The following is a 16,360-nucleotide window of genomic DNA, read 5'->3' on the forward strand; positions in this document are numbered from 1 at the left end:
CTGTAATGATACGCTCGTAAACCAGTTTTATCCTTTCAGGCTCATATACTGTGGAAAGTTAGAGAGAATATTATGTTCAGTTTAGCTGACGTTAAGGTTGACTGTGGGCTCCCAAAAACCTGGGGTTGATGTTATTAAGAACACGCTGTGATTTTTAAGCCAGATGTTTCTTCATTTCTACGTTCATGTAATTTAGGGGTATTTCTGCATCGTTGAAAATACCACGCGTACGACTAAGCCGGCAGTGTTCTCTGTCACTAAATGGCAGCTAAAACTGTATTTATCGTGGATTTTGACAAGAAGTTTTTGTAATAACTATGGTGTTGAATTTACGAAAAACACCATTATCAGCTTGACTAAGACTATTAAGACTATCAACCGCTGTATGGTTAGCTCATGTGGATGAGCGCCGAACTACTGTGCAGGAGGTCGGGGTTCAAGACCCAGGTCAGACCCACACTCAGGGTCTTAAAATAACTGAGGAGAATGTGCTGCCTTTGCCATGATGTCTGCAAGCGGTAACGTTAGGCATTCTAGTCTTCTCGGATAAGGACGAAAAGCCGTTGGCCCCGTCTCCAGCATCTTCTTCTAACTACTAGTTAGAAGGGGGAAGTTTAAGAACTCACACACTTATCGCAAGGAGTAGGGAACTTAGTTCCCGGTGATGTGGTCTGCCCTAGAAGGAACCTGACCGAATCCGAGCATATAAGCCTTGTAGAGAGGTAATACTCGTAATATGGTAAATATGTTAATAAATATGGTAAATCCATTGGTAAATCTATTTAAGGCACAGCATATTCCACAAGGTTTTATTTCACTTACATATCCTGATTTAAAAACTTTCTATGTGTTATCCTAACATCCCACGCGGGTCTATCACGTTTTAAACCCAAGTCACAACTGTGAATGGGGTTTAGCAGAGGGAACAAAATCATCTCTCAGCGTTTTTTTGGAGTTGGACACTGATCCTAAGAAGACCTGTCAAGAAGCGTGTGAAAACAATCAGTGTTTGAAAGAAATTGAACAACCGGCGCGAAGAACAAAGTAAAGGGAGGTTACTGAAAAACCAAAATCACTCCCCTATCTCCATTAGTTCACCCTACGTGGTTGCCAAACCACATGTTACATGACAGAGCAGAAGAGCGACTCTAGTCTCACCCATCATGCTTTACGGTAAAGCGTTTCTTCCATGATCCTTTTGTAAATGGTCGCTCTTGCTTCTGAGTTGGCCATGTTGCTTCGTAGTTGGAAGTTTGACTGCTGCTGACGTATTACACTGTCACTCATGATAAGTCTTCATATATATTAGCTTGCCAGTCTCCCATTCGACAGTTCCACCCAGCTTGACAAATATTGACGGTGTACCGCTTTCATGGTTTCCGAGTGAAACTTAATTGACGCTTAATCAATGGATATTTTAGTTTGCAATGATTGACTACCATAATTTTGCAGCACAAAATAAGGTAACAGCGTAACAAGGATGCATCGTGAATGATGTAGATTTTTCAATTCTGGAATATCTCCCTGCTGGAAGAATTTATAATGAAGTATGTATTCTCGAAGCTTAACTACTGATGACCAAATTTGGTAATGATTACCTATCCAAATTAGAATGTATGCAAACTAAAAGCAGATGGATTATGATAATATTTGCATCAAGCTGGAGTAAAACTGCTTCTATCTGCCCCTTTTTATGGAGGGCATTGAAGTCAAATTTTCGAAAATAATTTAACTTTTTGAGTGCTTTCTAGCTAGATCCTTTTAAGTGTTTTTCTCTTCAACATTCTGTTAATTATCTATGCCTGTGGGTGGGCAGCAGACAGGTGGCACTGTTTTGGCTAAACATGGAAAATTGTATTCATTTTCAGAGAAATCTATTTGTTATGTCATGAGTCTTAATATTGTGAATAGCATTTAGGTCAAATTATTGGGCGCGCTCCTCTTTTAGTTCGTGTTTTTATTTCTACCTGCCTTCCTTCCTGAAATCTCTATAGAGTAGATTTTTTTGTACTTTAACGCATAAAGTTAAATGAATTGCATCCACACAAGACGAGAACACGGATGCCTTACCACCATAAGTTACAAAGTTTGAATAAGAGAATCGTGCAGACGATGTCCTGATTTTTTCCCCCTCTACGTATTTGCACAAATAACCCTCACTGTCATTCATTCTCATTGTCCACTGAACCTATAAAAAGATGATAGCCTCTTTATATATTAAATACACAAATTACCTCCGGCCTTTAACTCCCACCTCTGCATACATTATAACCGATCCCTAAATTCTCGTAAATATAAACTCTTTATAAGGCAGCCAGTAGTTCCAATAAAGTGAGGGGCTGTAGAATAAACTAACTGGAGCTTTCAGGCTCGGCTTAATCTAGATATTATTCAACCTAGAAGTGATGCATAAATTGAAAGGTAATTAATAAAAAAGGTAATTAATAAAAGTCCTGTAAGTTTAATGGACCGAAAACTTGAATTGCTCAGTAGAAATCGCTTATAGAATAAGACTGCTTTAAGCTAATTCAAGGAATGCTTCTTTTACTTTCTTTGACTCGAGTTATAATCGCCGAAGTTAGTCACATGTTTAATTTGAACTTTCATCCAGTTATCACCTAAGAGGTCTAATAAACATTCCATCCCAATAATATTGCACCTGGTGCACTATTAAGTCCATCCGGGCTATAGTGATAAGTGCTATGTATAAACTAGGTGGTAACAGCAGTTTTTTAACTGTTTTACTGGAGCCCACAAGTGTTTGCATGCACAAGAATGAACTCCTCGTGTTATTTCAAGAGGGGAGCAAGAGCTTTCCCTGTTACCCTTATTATTTTACTCGGAATCAGATTAGCATCAGTTTTTGCCTGTATTGGTGAGTTGAATTCGTTTAATCCGTGTAGTTTGACATAATTACCTATAGAGGATGCGATAAGGTGTTTGTTAGGGCGTGAGAGAAATAACACTTCCTGTGTGTGATGACTTAAGCCTGGTTTTCACTGGCGACGCGAGCGCGAGCGTAAGCACAAACGTAAGCACAAACGTAAGCATAAGGTTTACATGCCAAATGAAAACGAACATCGACAAGCACTAGCATAAGATATAAGAAAAATGTTGATCCGTACACTTTCGTTTACGCTTGCGAAGAGGCTTGCGTAGAGGCTGTTTTCACGGTGAAATATGAGCTGTTATGCTTGCGTCGCTAGTTTGAACTGTTTTACCGGCGCTCAGTGAAAACTAGGCTTTGAGGGATTATGTACCTCGCATGAGACAAAAATTACACTTTTGGTCAGGTAAACAATATTTAACTGAGTTCATTTTATTTTGTTTGCTAATCAAGGACGAGTTTGATTGTTTTGAACAAATTTTCCTAATTTAAAATTCGTGTCTCTTTTCCTTGATTACCGAGAAAACAATTATCGAGAGCATTTTACAAGAAAAAAATTAGGCGAAAGAAAACCCATTTGTGAATTTTTGAAGGTGATTTAAAAGTACGCGATAGCTGACTTCTAGGCTAATTCAATTTTTTCTTATCAAACTTGAGACGATGAAAAGGAACTAATATATCTCCCTGCTTGTAATTAAAATAAAGTTAAATGTATTATTCAGAGGCTTTGAATAATCACGTTTTCTTTCTCCCAAACTCTTATTGATATTAATGTTTTAAACTTCGTTCATTGCAGAGCGACTTCAAAAAGGTTGTATAGATCAACTGATATTTTTTTATATTGAGAATGACTCAAAAATGCGGTGAAACAATTTGAATAGAGGCTCAAAGATGATTAAATATCTTAATTTATATTCACAACCTCGCATTTGGCCTTCAATGATTACTCGTGCTTTGTCTTTCCTACGCAAGTTGCAGCTCTAAGTTATCGTGAAAACCCCGAGCACACTATGTTGCATAGTAAAATTTTACTCTGGTCCACAACAGGTGACGAATGCCGCATTATCCTGTTCGAGGAACCGATATCAAATAATGTGATTAGGGGTCACGCGATCAGGAGTGAGGAGGTACCTGATGAAGGGAGCTGCCGTGTGATGTGCTATATGGAGCCTAACTGTGTGTCCATCAATGTAAGACTCGCGCAGGGCGGAAAATACAAATGTGAGTTGAATAACGCCACAGTTGATGAAAGTAAACTGACCTTCCTTCAGGAAACGGATGCTTACTATCTGGCTATTGAGGTAAATGCTTCACAATAGAGCCCCAGAAATTTATCAACTTTTGACACCTCACTAAATAATTTTTGGATTCCATTTTTTAAGTGTCATAAATCTTTTCTTATCAGTTCAATGCTTTCTCTTTTAACAGAATCCCTGTAGTAGCAGTCCTTGTTTAAATAACGGAACTTGTCAAGTTGGTTTCACCAGCAAAGGATTTCGATGTGTCTGTGTTCACGGATTTGTTGGAGAAAACTGCAGTGGTACTCTGAAATTCTTTTTCAAGTTGTACTTATTTCCGATTTTATATTCATGGAAAGACATAGTTTGCTCTTTCGGAAGTTATGAGAAAAATCAGACAGAAATACCACTAGCATACGTTAAGTGCACCCTCGCGGGTATTGGAACGACATATCCTTTTTTAATCTGCCCTATACTCATCACGATTCCTATCTTTCTCTCAGAAAAAGAGTTAAATGGGGATTCACAAAACTAATCGTTGTTTTACTCAACCTGCAGTAGGATACAATTAAGAAAATTTATTAACTTTTTGAGGATGTATACCATCAACAACATGGTAACGTTCTAGGAAAAAATCTTTTTCAAAGATCCTGTATTTATATCTGATATGCTGCGCTTCAAAGTAACAGTGCTAAAAATTTTTGTAACCCACATTAAGTAATATTTTTCGTTTGAAAATAAAACTCTTCTGAAATTAACGTAACATTTCATTTACAAATTCATCTCTCAATCTCGACAGTAGTGTTCTGGCCAAAGTCTTGCAGCGACTTAAAGAGGGTCTATCCTAATACAAAAAGTGGACCGTGTACCATCTATCCTGGCGGCGAAGGAGGGCTGCAACCATATAACGTCACATGTGACATGATCGACGAGAACGAAATTGGCGTGACTGTCGTTAGTCACGACAGCGAGAACAGGACGCTGGTGGAGGGATATGAATCAAAGGGATCTTATTCACGTGACATACACTACCAAGGAGCGAACATCTCTCAGCTGGTGAGTCTCATCAATGTTTCCAAGCACTGTGAGCAGTTCATCAAGTACGAGTGCTTCCGTTCTACTTTGAACGATGGCTTTTGGGTTTCACGTGACTCCGTGGAAATGAACTATTGGGGCGGAGCAGCTCCTGATAGTGGTAAGTGCGCATGCGGAATGTACAACAACTGCGCAAATGAAGAAGAAGTTTGTAACTGTATTAAGAATGACGGAAAATGGCGGGAGGACAGTGGCCTCCTCACTGAAAAGACACATTTACCAGTTAAACAGCTGAGGTTTGGAGATACGGGTGATAACGACGAGCAAGGCTACCATACCTTGGGAAAGTTCAAATGTTATGGAATCGCCTGATTTGAAATAAGTAGTAAACAGTATCATGCTTGGTAACTCCGTATGGCATACCTGTATACTGTGATCCTAAACAAATGTCTGATATGTCTATCGACCTTTTATTACTTACTTTTGCAATTAGTTTGAAGGCTCAAAATGGTAAAAAAAATATATGATAAATATAAATGGTAAACAAGTAACACATTCTACCCATTTTGTCAATCAGGTGCAAAATTCCATCTACAAATGAGCGAACAGCTTATTATGCATGGTGATTATGAAGTACTTTGTAAATTTATCGAGGACGCAGATTTTTAGCAAGTCAGCTTGTTAGCTTTGAACCATAGCCAATTTTTGTTACACCTTGCGTTTTAGTATTAAGTATGTCATAGCTGATCTTCCGGTATTAGCCTCGTAGCAAAGTCAATATGTACGATCGAAACACAGTTTTGCATGGTGTGAAGTTCTTTCGTAAAGAAAATTCTTCAGAATAATTCATACTTCCTGGTGTACATTGTAAATGACAGGGTAATATGGTATTATCAGGTAAGTTGATAACGTAAATTGGCCATCATAAAGAGTTTGAAAGCTGATGTTTCGAGCGTCAGCCTTTCGTCTTTCGCTCTGACGTATACAAGGGTGTACCCTACTACACCCTCCCACCGAAGCAGCACCACAGTGTCTTCATAAACTTATCCCCTTTATTCGTTGTGAATGACATTTCATGGAACTGAATTCTTTGTGATAACAACTAATAACATAACACAGTGGTATATATAGCATTTTGTAGTACTGTAATGTTTCCTCTAAGCTTAACCAGTACGTATCGTGCAGCAGTGCTTTGTATACTCCTAGGAAAAAAACGTAATTATAGCTTGTATTTAAATACCAAGAGATCATTAGGGGACCTTTTCATCTCTTATAGATACAAACTCAAGTAGGACCATGCGTTAACAATTATGCAGTGTATGAGTCGTGTCAAATGAACTCTTCGCCGAAGCATAATTTCATGGAAATCATATTTCTTTGCAGGCTTTGGTGATGACAACTGATTTATTTCAATAAAGCATAAACCATAAACAGCCTTTACGATGATAAGTAATGTGTACCTTCATCATCAAAAAATCTTTTTTCTTTGACTAATGCTCTGCTTCTTATCTTTCCAAAAGACCACAGGAAATGGCTATTTCAAGGATTTTCTCGTTTGAAGTACATGTTTGACAGGCGTTTCCCTGTCAATCGTGAGACCAAAACTACTAGTAAGACTAATGATAAAATAAGGGCATACCGTAAATCCTTAGAGTGGCGCCTTTAGTGCCGACCGTGTTTACCCGGTGATAATCCACCCTCGAAAAAACGCCGTCTATGAACGTTGCAAATGTGCGCAAAATATTCGAATGTGGATGATTGCGGAACTTATTCTAGGACTATAGGCGAGAGAAGGAATAATGAATATATCAAGTAAGGTACAGCTCGGTTATCCAAACCATCCTTTGACGTTCATATAGAATGGGAAGTCATTGAAGTGAGACATGTTTCAGGTTTTGTTAATATTTGTGAAGGATTTACCGTAATTAGTGCCACGCTTACTTAAAAAAATTTGGTTCTATCTTTTTTTTTAAACGTATGATTGAGCTTTGGAGGAATAAATTAACCGATTGAAATGAAAAGCTAAGTATTTCTTCTCTGACATTTTATAGGTAATATTATTTCATAAGAATTTTTATATAAAATGAGACAAATCATGACTACATTGCTAGTGAGAGTTCCATATTCAATAAGGTGTGAACAACCAAACTTTAAACATTACTGGTGTATATTTGAGAGAGTTGTCGTGGCTCTATTTAAATTTTATTTCCGGTTTGTGCAATCACCGAGTGAAGAATATTAAAGTTGATTTTAATCGTTGAAGTATCTACATTTAAATTTCTCTCGGGATCCAAAACAATAAATCTTATTTAAAAAAGAGGAAAATTAACTTTTGGGATATGCGTATGTTTCCTTCGCAGGTCTGAATGCTTAGTGCGTAAGAGCAGTAAGAGGCAAACGCAAAGTGCGACGCTGACGGCGGCAGTATCAAGGATGATACGAAAACAACACGGTGTATGGATACTGTTGCTAAGGCCTAGGAATAGTATCTTTATGAATGATTCAATAATTAATACTAGACCCCTGCACGTGCACTTGAAACCCTTGAAAATTTTCAAGCCATTCTCTCCATTAGCACTTCAACAAACTAGACAGCGAAGCCGATAAAAGCGTTGATTGCTTTTGTGTCGAAAATATTGCGTTGAGTAACTCAAAGCGTCTACCGTCTCTACCATCGCCCTCTTTCTCATTAGCATAACAAGTGGAGACAGTGCTGATTCCAAATATGAACTATGAATAATTTTTTCTAAAGCTTTCCCTTTGGACCACAAAAAATTGCCAAATATCCTTTGCCAAATATCCTTTATAACTTAACTCCGCCGATTCATGTCATGCTAGGGGACAGTTTTTGTGACTGCCTGAGCAACTAATGATTTGAGCGCTCATGCGAGGATGGCACCAAGTTCATTAAACGAGCTCATGAGTTTTCAATTTCTCAAAAGCCTCATTCGTTAATAACCTCAAAAAGTTTATATAGCTTTTCGAGCAATTTTTCTTTGGCGGTGATGTTGTTAAATATATGTCTTTCAGTTTGTATATAGGTGGTACCTTTGGTTTTTCGAATAATTGGAGCAATTGCACTTTTATCAGTTTTAGATTTTGTAAAAAGATTCGAGTGGTACTCTAATTGCAGGAGATTTAAAGTCATTTCTGTATGTTTAAAGAGGAGGACACACAGTTTAGAAACTTTTTAAAGAGTTCTTGACTATACATTAAAATATTGACTTGAGAGGCAGCTTATTAGCTTTTATAGCTACAACATGGTGTCATTGTTTAAACTGACAGCAGTATTGATAATGTTATGGCTGACTTTTTTCAAAGCTGAGTAAAAAGTTTACCAAAAAAACTGTTAGAGTCGAATCAAGGGTGGGGGTGTGGGGCTATTGATATTACCTTGATTAAAAACCAAACTCTCAGGACATGATAACTTACAACGAAGATTATTGCCATTATTTGAACCAGCTGACGCATGTCTTGGGGGCCACAGGGTTAACAAGCTTTGATACTCATATCTGAGGGTTCTGAAGGTTATTGTTCTAATGCTTCTTCAACTTATTTTTATATTTGCGTTTTGTCTTCTGGTGTAAAAATTCTACTTCTACGAGAAATGCACTTTACCGCAGTTATTCCTCTGATTATGAATCTCATCTAAACATTATATGAAAAAAGAAGACTCTCTCTTTATCAACTCTCGTTTTGATACATCGAATAGACCTATTTGTTTTAATTTCAATTGAATTCCTGATCGCTTCAGGTAATTTTAGATCTATCGATCTGATGACAGAGAAGCTCAAATGCTAATGAACTCCAATTGCAACAATCGAATTAAACCACTGAAAGCATTCTTAAGGGGAAATATTTTGGGGATGAAATTCAAAGTTTTGACAGAAAGTGGAAAGAAGCCTCTGTCTTATTATCGAGAAATGCAAATAAGATAGGCATACTTCTTATAATAACTTGTCATTTTCGCTTTGGCTTTGAACAAATATTTTACCTGCTGGACTACAGTCGGAGCCTGCGTCATCATATTTTGGGATTTTCAAAGTGTCATCACGAGAGAGCTGTCGGTAAATGATATTTTGCTATTTTAGATAAGCACTAAAGGAGTGATAACAATAAAAAGTCAGAAGGAACCAAATTAGCAAAGTGAATATAGGGAGAAGTGGGGGAGGGGGGGGGGGTATTATTGGATAATGTACTTTTATCAGCTGAATGATTGTGTAAACTGGCCACCATAAAGAGGCTCTGAAGCTGACATTTCAAGCGTTAGCCTTTCGTAAAAGCGAATGGATTGCTCGGGCTGACTCGCATTGGGAATGAGAAACTTGAAAATTGTGGGCAAAATTGGTTGAAGTACACGCTTCGTGAAGGGAATTGTGCCACACACAAGGTCAACAAGGCAAAGAAGAGGGTACATAATTGCATCGATTTTGCAGGCAATTTCCTTCAAAATTTAAAAGCGTGAACTTCCCCTTAATATGCATACACCGCCTCCGTGGTTTCTTCCTTGAAGTCATTCCTGTTATGCGTGGACTTGTCAGTGAAGAACTAAGTGCATTGCATAGTTATGGTAATGACTGTTTGATAAATAATGCCTTTTTCAAATAGCAGGTAATTTAGTGTTAACAACTGGGTTAAAAAGGTAAATTAGCTACCGTAAAGGGTAAAAAAGCTGACGTTTCGAGCGTTAGCCCTTCGCCAGAGCGATTAGAGGAAGTGTGGGTTTATATGTAGAAAGTGGAGCTACGCCACTGGTGGGAATATGGTGACGAGAAAACAGGAATAAATTAGTTGAATGAAACGCTCGTTGATTCCGTGGGGATCAAGGGTACCGATTTGGAATATAAATTTTTGTTCTTGTGTTTTACGGCTTTCCGAACTGCCTAGATGTAAGGAAAGGCCGCAAACTGCCATATGCTGTTTAGAATGATTAAGAAGATTAAAGTGTCTAGCGACTGGTTTGGATGCGTCCTTGTCATTTCTTTCCACATCGCGAAGGTGTTCTCGGAATCGGTCACGCAGTCGTCTTCCTGTTTCGCCGATGTATAACTTATTGCAATAAGTGCAAGTTATGCAGTAAATAACATTGGCGGAGGTACACGTAAAGTGATCAATGATCTTAATGGATCTTTTGGGTCCCGATATTTTCTCTACGTTATGAATGAAAGGACAAGTTTTGCATCGTGAGCGAGCGCATTTAAAAGTTCCAGATTGGTCATTGGTTTGAAATGAACTCCTGACTAAAAAGTTGCCTATGTTTTTGTCACGTTTGAATGAAATTAGTGGGGTTGTGAAAAGATAGTGCCAGTCTCTGAATCGTTTTGGAGTAATTTAAAATTTTTAAGAATGATAGATTTAACTGCGTGGTTGTGAGGGTGAAATGTAAGAGTAAATGGAATGCGGTCAGTGTTTTCCTTCTCGGCCGTGCTGCCTGTCGATCGATTTGTTGGGCTCGGTGGTAGCCCGCTTGAACGACAGAAACAGGATAGCCACGAAAAACTGGCACATTGCCTCTGATTTTTCTGAAAAATCAGAGTCGTCACTACATAAATGACGAAACATATGTGAAACTGTGAAAAAGGTATGGAGTTCTTGACGTGTGATGGATGTGAAGATGAATACAATAAGTAACTATGTGAATCTGTAGGTTTGTTTGCCATTGCCTTCAATTGAAATTTTTGATGTCTAGAAAAGCCAAAGAAGTGTCGGAAATTTCCCAGGTATATTTAATAGCCGGATGAAAGGAATTGACGGCGGTTATAAATTGAGTGAGCTCCTCTTTGGTAGAGGAGGTAGCGCCGATGCAATCGTCAATGTAGCGGCCGTAGAGTTCAGATTTTGTGCCGTGGTATTGGCTAAAAAATTGATGTTCGATAAAACCTACAAAAAGATTGGCGTAACTGGGTCCACTTTAGTAACCATGGCCACACCATTAGTTTGTTTGTAGTAGTTACCACCGAATGAAAAGCAATTGAGTGCGAGTACTAGTTCGGCCAGACGGAGTTCCGTTTTAGAGTTAGGTTCCTTAACAGTGCGTTGATCGAAAAAATGTTTGAGGACCCGGAGACCTACGTCATTGGGAATGACAGTGTAAAGAGATATTATATCCATGGTGAAAATAAGTTTGTTTTGGTCGAGGAAACTAAAGTCACGAAAAATTTCAAGTGCGTGTTGGCTGTCCTTAATGTAAGACGGTAAATTTTTGACGATAGGTGCCATAATTTTGTCTAAATAGCTGGAAATAAGTTCGGTGGGACAACTGCAGGCAGAAACGATGGGTCGACCTGGGTTGTTAGGTTCGTGGATTTTAGGTAAAAAGGAAATACATGAAGTTCTAGGAGTGGTAATGATGAGATTTTTAGCAGTGGCCGGCAATTCTTGTTTAGCTATAAGATCGTTAATCGTATTTTTGACAATGTTTTGGTTGATTAAAGTGAGATCTTTGTCGACTTCAGCATAAAAGGAGGTATCAGAAAGTTGCCGCAAAGCTTCTTTTTGGTAGAAGTCGGCCCGCCCAACAACAACTGCACCACCTTCGTCGGCAGCCTTAATGACAATGTAAAATTCTAAACTTTTTAAACATTTGCACCAAATTAAGGCCCAAAAACTCGACCAACTTATCGGCCCTCAAGTTACTAACAACTCATCGCCTGAAAACCTCAAAACTGTAGTTACCATTCCAGAAAATTTACTGCTTTCCGATTCAGAAAAAATTAGTTCTCAGCAAGGGCTTAAGTTTTGTTCCCATATCACAAAAAACCGACGAATTTTCAGTTAAGCAAGACGTTGAAACATTCCTTTGTCGCGTTCAGTTGAAAGCCTTTTTTCATGACGAGGAGGATGATTCTGACACCTCGAACAAAGATATTTTCGAAACACTCCAGATTCGAAAGTCTAAATGGACTCCCCCAGAGGGCCAGTTCTCATCTTTAGATTTTTTCCTCAAAAAATGTCGCCACGATATCAACAAACTTAAATTCAGTCGTTACACCAAATTTTCCAATCTTTCTTCGGAAGTGTGGTCGGCACTAAAAAGTCTAAAAAAACGCAAAGACATTGTCATTAAGGCGGCCGACAAAGGTGGTGCAGTTTTTGTTTGGCGGGCCGACCTCTACCAAAAAGAAGCTTTGCTCGAAACGTCAGCTTTTTACCCTTAACGGTGGCTAATTTACGTTTTCAACCCAGTTGTTAACACTAAATTCCCTGCTATACTCTCCCACCGACGCAGCACCACAGTTTCTTTAGAAACTTACCTCTTTATCCTTTCTTTTCAATAGCTTGCTTGCAGGATATTGAATCAGTCATTTTGGTGGCATATCATCGTCCAACATGGCATAACATAATGAATGGAGTTTAAAAGTTGTCATGACAATAGAAGGAATACAATCATTACGCTATTGTCTTCGGTTTCAAAAACAATGTACAGGGTTACCGGAAACTATTCTTAATCATACCTTATATAGATTGGAGAATATGAGTTATATATATAAATGCCTTGGGAAAACCAAGATCTTTTTTAAAATGACTTGTCCATCGGACATGAAGACTGTCATATGTATTTATTGACTTAACAATTATTGCGTGCACAACGTTGTAATTGTTTTTCAAAAGTTTCCAGCCTTGAGAAAAGATGAACTCTCTCTGTTTTCTGTGATTGGGATATTGAAGACTTTTCATTTCGATCTACTCTTTTTACCGGGAACTCTGGCTGAAATACTGATAAGTTTTTTGAAGACCAGTATAGCATCTTCAAATTAACATTCTGTCTCGAAAGCATCCATTTCACCTGCTGAAATTTAGACGGGCTCTTTCGGTTTAATGTAAAGACAAATTAATTAGCATAAGCTGTGAGAGCTGCAGTGTACTGCCAAAGGTGGAATTTTGACCCCTCCGGCCGTAAACCAGTATCTATAAGGATGAATTATTCGACATATTTCAAGATTACAGCCACAACTTTCTCTTTTACCCTTTCTATTTTGTCCGGAATCATATTGACATCGGTTTTCGCTTGTTCTGGTGAGTTTGAATCTAAATGTCGCAATAAATTGCTGTAATCGGTATTTTCCTAATTTTCATTTATTTTTTTATTGTAAAATAATCTTAACCTTGTTCAACTAAAAAACTGGAAAAATATCACCGCCAATTTTTTTAACACTACAATTCTTAATTCTCTAAACCAGGATGCAAACTTCAGGACAAAATTGTCTTAACAGAGCATGCTTTAGTGAATTAGTCTATTATTGCTTTGAAGGTCAATTTAAAATATTTCGAATTAAGACTGCAGAAAGCGGAGAAGTGCCCCTCAGTGCCCCAACTGCTGACAACCACTAAAATTAATCCACAAAGTTCAACAGATGGGTGTAGAAAACGTGTGGTTAAAAATTGTTTAATCCTGCAAAGACCAAGAAAATTCGTTAAAAAGGGTTTATAAAAACGCAAAAGTTCTAAGGTAGAGGAGAAGATGAAGGTATCGCGTGGAATTATTTAAAAATTTGTCTCCATTCGGTTGGTAGAATCCTCTTCAATGCTACGACTTTCTTTCAAGTAGAACCTTTAGATCAGGAAAAAAGAGCTTTCTAATTTTGGCACTGACGAGTTGTCAACAAAATTATCTATGCCTGCTTAGCCGGTGAAAGGTTAGTTAAGCTGATTGTGAATTAGTTTTCATACTACATTAAAAAAAGCCTGTAACATTCGATTTGATGGTAGATTTAAAAATGAAAATCACAAGAAACCAATGGTATAAATGACAAATCTACTATCAATTTTAACGTGCACTTGTATGATTAACAGGCGACGAGTGCCGCTTCATCATGTTCGAGGAACCGAAACCACACAGGGCAATAAAGGGGCACATGATTAGAAGTGAAGAGGTAGTTAATGAGGGGTTCTGCCGGACGATGTGCTATATGGAGCCTAATTGTGTCTCCATCAATGTGAAACCTTTACAAGGAGGAAAATACAATTGCGAATTGAATAACGCCACAGCTGATGAAAGCCAACTGGTCTTCCTTGAGCCGGAAACTTTTAATGCTTACTACTTGGCTGTTGAGGTCAGTCAACTTTTCATAGTTCCATATATAGCCTTTTCACGCCTCTCTAGTATCTTTTCTCTGTTATTTCCGGCGTCGTTGACTTAATTTTTGACGGTGTTTTACGCAGTATATGTTCAACTTTCGCGGTCCTTGTGGTAAATGTTGTGTCATGTCTTTAAAATTATCCTTCAGTTACTATCTCTTTTTTTTTCAGCAGAATCCATGCAGTAGCAGCCCTTGTTTAAATGACGGAACTTGTCAAGTTGGTTTCACTAGTAAAGGCTTTCGCTGCCTCTGTATTCCTGGGTATGCCGGAGCAAATTGCAGTGGTACTGTAAAATCCTCTTAGAGATACACTTGTCATGAATTAACTACCACACTTTACTCACCCAAAAAATACTGCCAGTAATCTGCAGGAACCATAAGGTTCAACCGGTTACTTCTCCCAAACTTCTAAACCCAATATAGTTTTAAATTTATTTTAGACGTCAGATTAAGGCAAAACGGAAGGGATTTTATTCAGGAGATTGTTGGCTTTAAAAGTTTTCTTTACACTCTAATCACGTTACTTTTTATATCAATTTTGATGGAAAAGATAATTGTCAAAACAACATTGCTGTAATTCATCGTGAGGCTCCCTTTGGCAAGTCTTTCAGAACTTTTAATTAAACATTTATCTTTCTTTATCACCACAGTGCCACCAAAGTCCTGCACCCATTTAAAAAAGCTCCATCGTGAAGCAAAAAGTGGACTATACATGATTGATCCAGACAGTGAAGGTGAATTGCTGCCTTATAAGGTCATGTGTAACATGACTGACAAAAACGGAGTTGGCGTGACTGTCATAAGTCACGACAGCGAAAACAGAACATTGGTGAAAGGATGCGAAAATGCAGGCTGTTACTCGCGCAACATTAACTATACAGGAGCGAGCCTCTTTCAGCTTAAAAGTCTGACTGCTGCTTCCCTTCACTGCGAGCAGTTCGTTAAGTACGAGTGCTACCACTCCAGAATGAAGGGGTTCGCCTGGTGGTTGTCACGTGATTCGAAGAAAATGACCTACTGGGGAGGTGCAAAACCGCGTCGTGACGTCGGTCATGATGGATTAACTTGCGCATGCGGAATGAAGAAGACATGTGCTGAAGCGTGTTATTGTTGTAACTGTGATGCGAATGATCAACAGTTGCGTGAAGACAGTGGTTTCCTCTCTAACAAAGCCGATCTGCCAGTCAAGCAGCTAAGGTTTGGAGATACGGGTCATAACAACGAGCATGGCTACCATACCTTAGGAAAGCTGAAGTGCTATGGAACTGCTTAACTGTAATGATACGCTCGTAAACCAGTTTTATCCTTTCAGGCTCATATACTGTGGAAAGTTAGAGAGAATATTATGTTCAGTTTAGCTGACGTTAAGGTTGACTGTGGGCTCCCAAAAACCTGGCGTTGATGTTATTAAGAAGACGCTGTGATTTTTAAGCCAGATGTTTCTTCATTTCTACGTTCATGTAATCTAGGGGTATTTCTGTATCGTTGAAAATACCACGCGCAAGACTAAGCCGGTAGTGTTCTCTGTCACTATAAATGACAGCTAAAACTGTATTTATCGTGGATTTTGACAAGAAATTTTTGTAATAACTATGGTGTTGAATTTAAGAAAAACACAATAATCAACTTGACTAAGACTATTAAGACTATCAACCGCCGTCTGGTTAGCTCATGTGGATGAGCGCCGAACTACTGTGCAGGAGGTCGAGGTTCAAGACCCAGGCCAGACCCACACTCAGGGTCTTAAAATAACTGAGGAGAATGTGCTGCCTTTGCCATGATATCTGCAAGCGGTTAGGCATTCTAGTCTTCTAGCTCGGATAAGGACGAAAAGCCGCTGGCCCTGTGCCCAGCATCTTCTTCTAACTACTAGTTGGAAGGGGGAAGTTTAAGAACCCACACACTTATTGCAAAGAAAATTTGAAAATATCCAAGAGTAGGGTATGCTCGTAATATGGTAAATATGGTAATATATGTGGTAAATCTATAGGTAAGTCTATTTAAGGAACAGCATATTCCACAAGGTTTTATTTCCTGATATAAAAACATGATTTAAAAACTTTCTATGTGTTATCCTAACATCCCACGCGGGTCTATCGCGTTTTAAACCCAAGTCACAA

The 16,360-nt window shown here is 38.4% G+C and overlaps 2 protein-coding genes across 2 annotated transcripts; both read left to right on the forward strand.

Moving 5' to 3' along the window:
- The first annotated feature begins 2,775 nt into the window (after positions 1–2,775).
- On the forward strand, positions 2,776–5,532 carry LOC131776827 (neurexin-4-like). The gene is made up of 4 exons (XM_059093034.2): positions 2,776–2,875; positions 3,935–4,188; positions 4,316–4,427; positions 4,925–5,532. Exons 1-4 carry the CDS (start codon positions 2,776–2,778, stop codon positions 5,530–5,532), a joined length of 1,074 nt encoding a protein of 357 aa, XP_058949017.2.
- Positions 5,533–13,095: 7,563 nt separating this feature from the next.
- Positions 13,096–16,046, forward strand: LOC136280525 (contactin-associated protein-like 2). Its single transcript, XM_066165860.1, has 4 exons — positions 13,096–13,176; positions 13,954–14,213; positions 14,413–14,524; positions 14,891–16,046. Exons 2-4 carry the CDS (start codon positions 13,974–13,976, stop codon positions 15,511–15,513), a joined length of 975 nt encoding a protein of 324 aa, XP_066021957.1. The 5' UTR covers positions 13,096–13,176; positions 13,954–13,973; the 3' UTR covers positions 15,514–16,046.
- Positions 16,047–16,360: the final 314 nt, after the last annotated feature.

The sequence above is a fragment of the Pocillopora verrucosa genome, chromosome 4 (genome assembly GCF_036669915.1).
Source record: "Pocillopora verrucosa isolate sample1 chromosome 4, ASM3666991v2, whole genome shotgun sequence".
NCBI classification, from domain to species: domain Eukaryota; kingdom Metazoa; phylum Cnidaria; class Anthozoa; order Scleractinia; family Pocilloporidae; genus Pocillopora; species Pocillopora verrucosa.

Excerpts from the sequence above, each read along its gene's own strand:
- LOC131776827 (XM_059093034.2), top strand. The coding sequence starts at position 2,776 with ATGAACTCCTCGTGTTATTTCAAGAGGGGAGCAAGAGCTTTCCCTGTT. Across the intron at positions 4,189-4,315 it reads CTTACTATCTGGCTATTGAG|AATCCCTGTAGTAGCAGTCC; the intron begins GTAAATGCTTCA and ends CTCTTTTAACAG. Across the intron at positions 4,428-4,924 it reads TGTTGGAGAAAACTGCAGTG|TAGTGTTCTGGCCAAAGTCT; the intron begins GTACTCTGAAAT and ends CAATCTCGACAG.
- LOC136280525 (XM_066165860.1), top strand. The coding sequence starts at position 13,974 with ATGTTCGAGGAACCGAAACCACACAGGGCAATAAAGGGGCACATGATT. Across the intron at positions 14,214-14,412 it reads CTTACTACTTGGCTGTTGAG|AATCCATGCAGTAGCAGCCC; the intron begins GTCAGTCAACTT and ends TTTTTTCAGCAG. Across the intron at positions 14,525-14,890 it reads TGCCGGAGCAAATTGCAGTG|TGCCACCAAAGTCCTGCACC; the intron begins GTACTGTAAAAT and ends TTATCACCACAG.